The 6,459-nt window shown below is 58.0% G+C and overlaps 3 protein-coding genes across 3 annotated transcripts; 2 read left to right on the top strand and 1 right to left on the bottom strand.

Annotated features, from left to right (window-relative positions):
- Positions 1-1,816: 1,816 nt before the first annotated feature.
- B0H18DRAFT_862262 (uncharacterized protein) lies at positions 1,817-2,814 on the top strand (the record flags this gene model as incomplete). Its single annotated transcript, XM_048039729.1, has 3 exons — positions 1,817-2,147; positions 2,350-2,435; positions 2,665-2,814. Coding segments are annotated over 3 exons (567 nt in total), but the record flags the coding sequence as incomplete, so codon positions are not given.
- A 72-nt stretch (positions 2,815-2,886) lies between these two features.
- B0H18DRAFT_859896 (uncharacterized protein) lies at positions 2,887-3,458 on the top strand (the record flags this gene model as incomplete). The annotated part of the gene is made up of 2 exons (XM_048039697.1): positions 2,887-2,933; positions 2,993-3,458. Coding segments are annotated over 2 exons (513 nt in total), but the record flags the coding sequence as incomplete, so codon positions are not given.
- An 800-nt stretch (positions 3,459-4,258) lies between these two features.
- On the bottom strand, positions 4,259-6,195 carry B0H18DRAFT_1220352 (uncharacterized protein; the record flags this gene model as incomplete). Its single annotated transcript, XM_048036723.1, has 6 exons — positions 5,999-6,195; positions 5,853-5,939; positions 5,637-5,814; positions 5,532-5,589; positions 5,302-5,479; positions 4,259-4,621 (listed from the first exon to the last, which is right to left on the bottom strand). The coding sequence occupies exons 1-6, from the start codon at positions 6,098-6,100 to the stop codon at positions 4,259-4,261; spliced, it is 966 nt and encodes a 321-aa protein (XP_047884325.1). The 5' UTR covers positions 6,101-6,195.
- Positions 6,196-6,459: the final 264 nt, after the last annotated feature.

Consider the following 6,459-nt stretch of genomic DNA (forward strand, 5'->3'; position numbering starts at 1 on the left):
AGCACTCGTCTCAATGCCGCACCTGATGCAGTCGAGGCGTCGGGGGACGAGCAGCCAGGTGGCTTCATACCGCTGCTGCAGTTACGCCGTGGCGCATCCAAGCCGCGGAGCCACAGCAAGGAGCCTGGCACGTCAAAGGCCGCGACCGCGACCAAGCCTTTGTCGAGCGCAGCAAAAGCTAAGCCATCGAGCTCATCAAAGACCACGAAGAACGCGGAGTCGGCGAAGGGGAAGAAGACACCTCCCAGCTCGAAGAAGACACCTCCCAGCCCTTCGAAGAAACCTCGGAGCGCAGGCGCCGCATCGTCGAAGTCTAGGAAGAAACGACGTGGTGACCAGGAAGATGAGGGTGACGAGGGCGAGGCAGGCAGCGAGGCAGGCAGTGGCGATGACAGGGAAGGTGATGCTGGAGGTCGCAGCGAAGTCGATGACGGTGAGGGAGTACAGGTAGATGAGCTTCAAGAGTCTGGGCAAGGTGAGTTCACACTCGACTCGAATCAGTGCTTTGCTCACTCAGTCTAGAACCTGTTGCGGGCACACCCACTGAGGAAGGTGCCTGAGTATGAAGGCTCAACGTCGTGTCTCGTCGAAGGCTCAACGTCGTGTCTCGTCTTCCGTCTTCCCTCATACTGCCATGTCGCCGTCTGTCTTCGTCGTCCGTCTCTCGATGTCTCGCGTTGGTTTGTGGCTCGCCCTGCGTCGTCTTTCCGCCGTCCACATCCATCCATCCGTCGTGTTGTCGCTATCCAATATTTGCTATCCGCTATTCGCTATCCACTGTCCGCACTATCCACTATCCGCCCATCCATCGATCCGCCCATCCTCCGTCTATCCGTCGTTGTCCATCCGTCGTCCGTCGATCCGGTGTCCATCGATCCGCCCATCCGTCGTCTATCCGTCGTCCGTCCATCCGGTCATAGTCGGGCAGTCGATCCGGTCATAGTCGGGCAGTCCGTCGTCGTGCGTCGTCGTGCGTCGGTCGCTTTCCGTCGTCGTCGTGCGTTGTCGTGGTGCGTCGTCGTGGTGCGTCGTCGTGCGTTGCGTCGTCGTGCGTCGTCGTGCATCGTCGTGCGTCGTCGTGGTTCGTTCGTCGGTCGCTGTCGCGCTGTCGCCGTTCGTCGCTGTTGCCGTTCCCGTTCGTCGCCGTCGTCCGTCGCTCGCCGTCCTTCGTCCGTCCGTCGTCGATCAATCCTCCATCCGTCGTTGTCGCCCTCCGTTGTCCTTCGTTCTCAGTCGTCGCCGGTCGTCGCCCCGGCCCGTCATCCGTCCGTCGTTCGCTCGCCGTCAGTCGTAGGGCTGTTTAGTTACCAGATAGTATACAAGTGTCATCATCATGTTGTACCAGTATGGAATAAATCCCACAATCATTATTGCAAACATAAGTAAGATTAAGTGCGCTGAAGACCAGAAAAGCGAGTAAAAGCAAAGCTACCTACCAGGTAAGATTAAGTGCGCTGAAGACCAGAAAAGCGAATAAAAGCAAAGCAACCTACCAGAATCCAGCAACAGCTTAATTCACATTAATGTTGTGGGTCCCTGCTTCATTTGCATTAATGTTGTGGATCCCTGTTTAAGAGCACTTAACACATCTTTTTGGGCACATTTATAAAACCGACTTGTGTAAATTGGTCATTACCGTCTTCAAGGATCTTCATTTCTTAAATGGCCAATAAAAGACATAATAAGACACTTTGGTTTTTCCTGATGCCTACTGTCATTGCTCGTCTCGGCGATGACATTATGCAATTCAGCCAGCTTGTTGAACAGGTAAGCCTTCTTATACCTAACATACTGCAAGCTGACGATTACCTTGATCTTTCTCCAGAATGCCAGTGTATTTGATGCTTCGGAGCTTACGATCATGCGGGATAGTCTTGGACTCCTTCGTCATGATGTCCACCTCCTCCACAGTGACAGCCTCGATCAATCTCATCATGGCAGGCCTGTCATCCTCACCCAGGTCCATGGTGGTGGGCGTGGCCGACCAAGGCTTGTCATCGACCCGACGTGGCTCCGCTGGGCATATGGCCACAAGTCTATCGCGGATATAGCGCGTTTTTTAAACATACACCGATCTACTGTACGAGCTGCTCTCATTGAGTATGGCATCAGCGAGTGTCGGTCTGATCCATTCGCTGGACGCGAAGGTGAACCGAGCTACGACGATGGCAGGAGCAGTATGGAAGAGGTGGAGAACAACCCAGGCGATGGCACACATGATGGATCTGCTTCCGAATCTTCGGATGAGCATAACCAGGACTCCGAGACCAGGTATGCAAGTCTTTGCCGAGAGATACAGAGGAATCACGACTTCTTTCAGGGTTTCCGAGGCAGACAATCTGGCTGCAGATACTAGCTCCCGGGTCACCTCCTATACCCAACCTCTCACTGACATCAGTGACGACGACCTTGACACCGCTGTCCGGGAGCTCCGGGTACATTACCGCCGCGCCGGGGCTACCATGATGGTTGGCTTTTTGCGGGGGACTCTGGGCATCCATGTCTCGAAAGCGCGGGTGAGGCAATCCCTGCTTCGAATCGACCCTGTGCGGCGCGTGTTCGATCGCATCCGCATTGAACGCCGCAAGTACCAGGTAGCTGGTCCGAACGCTCTCTGGCACCATGACGGCCAACATGGTATGTCTGTTTCGGTGTAGGCCGCAGCGATTGCCTTCTGACGTACGCGGTGCAGGTCTTATTCGCTGGCGCATCGTCATACATGGATTCATTGATGGCTACTCAAGGCTTATTGTGGGTCTGCGCGCGAGCAACAACAACCGAGGCTCGACCGTTCTTGATGTCTTTCTCAACGCCTGCCGAGTTTTTGGAGTACCGTCTCGTCTTCGTGGAGACCATGGCACGGAGAACATCGAGGCAGCATGCTGGATGGACGATCATGTAGGGGCTGGAAGAGGCTCGTACATCTGGGGGCGGTGGGCCTATTCATGTGCCTCTACTACACACTGTACTGATTCTCATCGCTTGCATACAGGAGCATCCACAATGTTCGAATCGAGCGCCTATGGGTCGATGTCACAGCGCAAGTAACATCAAAATGGGCCGACTTCTTCACGGACCTCGAGCTCCGCCATGGGCTGAACATCAACAACATCGACCACATTCACCTCCTGCACTATCTCTTCCTACCCCTGATCAACACAGAACTGCTGTATTTCGTCTCAGGCTGGAACCACCACACCATTTCTGGTGTAAATCGTACACCTTCCGATATGTTCGGTTGGGACATGTACGTCCACGGTATCCGTGGTGGCCAACTTCCTCCACATCAGCAGCTGTTGACAGACGAAGAACTCGAGTATTATGGGGTCGACTTCGAGGGTCTCGGAGAGGATGCCCTATTGGGCTCTCGCGAGGCGAACAACCCAGAAGACGAAGGTGTCTCATCATTTCTAGGGCGAATACCACCTGCCGAGCGCCTTAACACTGTCGCAGTTGAGACTGGCGATACGAACTGGCCAGAGGAGCTGATTCAGGGTTTGCGGGGCCTGAAGTATGCAGTGCAAGGCCGCGCAGACGACAAGTCCCTGACTGGATTATGGACAGCTTCTCTCGTACTCATGTGTACTTACTTTGGTGATGTTATGATGAATTGAAAACAGCTACCATACAGAATGCAGGCTAAGAGGCCAATGGAAAGGCAAACCCATGCCACTACGAAGACGAGACAAGTACGATGCTAACATAGACTGGTGCACGCGAACACGCATCCTGTCCCTGTATCACCCTCCTTCACACTCCCGCCCTCATCCGCGTCATGGCACACCCGACTTGCATCTCCTCTTTGATCTATCATGCCGTGTTTGCAGCACCCTACCCGCTGCCTAACTTCACCTATGCTGGCCCTCCGACACGCGCCTTCGCTCTCACCGAAACGTGCCGTGCACCCGGCAGCGCGCATTCTGTCTACCACTGCCCATTCTCCCTTGCCTCTGCGCACAGCCAGAATTCTGCATCTGCGCGCCCGCCCGGTCTCGTCTTCTCCGCGCGTGCCCTCTCGCACACCGCACCTGCTCTACTTCACTCGCTCTGAGCATGCGCACTTGGCCTTGTGCAGGACGGCACCCGCCTGCCTCTCGTTGACCTCGCTAACGCATCCCGCACTGCCAAACCCGCCGACTGCTGCCTCCCCGACTCGCGCAGCGCCATGTGTTTCGCACTCTCGTCCAGCGCCCCGGCCCCCGAACCGCCCTCCTGCGCGCGTACAGCCACCCTGGCCTCGCACTCGTCCGCGCTGCGCTCACCTGCACTGCGCGCCGGCAGCCTCAGGCGCTGGATGATGCTTGAACTCGGCCGCGCGCAGAGCCGTCGCGATGGGCAAGTCGTGCTTGCGCATACGCTCGCGCCGCCGCCGAAGGATCGTCTGAAGTGTCCATATCCATACCCATATCGCCGCGCGAGGGGGCAGGAGGGCCTTGGCTGCGGCACGCACGAGCTCAGCCAGCTTGGCTTCTGCGCTCCGGGCGGCGCGTTCAGCAGGCAGCGGACGGCGGCGGACGGCGCGCAGCTGGAGGAACTCGTCAACTTCGAGGTTGGTTGACGCCGGGCCCAGCTGGAGGTCGAGGAACTGGAGATCGTCGCCGTCTGGCGGCGGAGAGGATCTCTGACGATCGTTGCGAGGAGTCGTCCGGTAAGGGATCGAGTGGAAGGGTTGGTGAAGAGGGCGAAGGTGGACATTCAGTCGGTGCATCCGCACTGGGAGATGCGAGTAGCTGACGAGGCGGACGTGGAATAGGGGTAACACACAAGGGGTCATTTGTATGAATTCCGAAGGTCCGAGTATGCGGCGGAGGATAGCAATGTGGACCAAGGGTCGCCTTCAGGTGATATTGCAGTGTCGCAGAACGAGCTATCGGAGTCGCCGCCTCGGCAGAAGTAAAGCCAACGGGGGTCGTGGCGAGTCCAGTGGTGGAGGATCCCCGTCGGTGTCCATTAAGGGTCATGCAGAATCTTGCAATGCAGCAGCTCTAGGTGCACGCTGAGCGGGGAGCGTAGCGCCCAGAAAGCGCCAGCTCGATCTTCGTGGATCCGCCGCCAGGCTCTTCCGGGAGGCTCGGAAGGCTACCTAGGCTGGATTTGTCCTGCGGGAGACATTCCTCGAAGCCGGAATCACGACGCGCCGGCAGCCTGAGTATGCGGGGAGGCCGCGGCCAGACCCGGAGGGACCACATTCAAGTCAATCCACGAGCCTTCGAAACTCCATCCCCGCAAGGTGGCATGATGCACCATCCAAACACAACGGTGCGACGAGGCGGCTCTTGACTTGCTCTGGATCTCAGCCACCTTCGCCCGGGGTGCGGCAGCGTTGGTGCGGCCACCGCCAGCAAGCTCGGCGCGGCATCCAGCCTCCAGGGCGGCGCCGACGAAAGCAGCCTTGGCGGGAGTGGGCGCGAGACCAGCCGGCACGATTGGCGGCTTGCGGAGGCACGAGAGCGACGCACCGAGGCGGATTTTGTTGCGGCTGCAGGAAGGTCAGCAATGCGCGAAGTGCGGATGGTGCAGGGAACGCACACCTTGTCTTGACGGGACTAAGTGCGAACTTCTTGCTCCGCCGCTCCTCCTCCCTCCTCACTGCCTGCGCGACACCCAACTCGGCGGTGCCCCTGCACCCTGCCCACCAAAGACTAGCGCATCCAGGCGCCGCGAAAAGCGGGCGCGCCAGCGTGCAGGGGCGGCGAGGCTGCGCGGGCCCGCGGTGGCGAGCGCGTTCCGGCCGCTGCAGCGGGTAACCTGCAGCTGCGCGTTCACGGTGCCCTCGAGCTTCTTCCCCGGCTCTCCAGGGCTGAATGAGGCGGGCTAGCAAGTGGCCGATTAGCGAGTAGGCTGCTTGGCACTATTTGAGAGCGGGGTCGCCGAGGCGGCTGCGAGGCAGGCGGGCGCTGCGCGCGGAGGACCCAACCATTGCTGAAAATGGAAGCAGGCTGTGAGATAGCTCAGTTGTTAGCATTGCGCAGCATAATTCTGCGGAGTAAGTACATACCTCAGCCTTTGAACGCTTGAACGTGCAGCTCCCATTGCTTTGCTGCGAGTTGGGCAAGAGCGACCAAAATCTTCTGAAGCCGAGTCTTCCTTTGACGATCATGCGGATGCGACCACCTGGGCCTTACCCCAACGCAAACATCGACGCATGACCGCCGCCAAAAGATCTGCGGCTCGGTACGCGTGGCTGTTTGCGACAACGCGTGAGGAGAACGACTCGGAGCCGCCCAGCGGCGAGCGTGGCACCACCAATTCGGTCATGTGACGATGTAGGCCGCGCGGTGTCAGGTCAGAATGTGTTTCTGCTGCGGTTCACCGGGTATGAGCAATACCGGGCTATCACAGTTGTTCGTTGTAGAGGGGGTTGGTTGAGTGTTGGTAGTACTGTAAAGTTTGTTAGCAAGTACAGTTGTTTTTACTTACCACAGCAATTGAATTGCCTTTACACACTATAACTTGGCT

This window comes from Fomitopsis serialis (assembly GCF_022376445.1).
Source record: "Fomitopsis serialis strain Sig1Antser10 chromosome Unknown B0H18scaffold_677, whole genome shotgun sequence".
NCBI lineage: Eukaryota > Fungi > Basidiomycota > Agaricomycetes > Polyporales > Fomitopsidaceae > Fomitopsis > Fomitopsis serialis.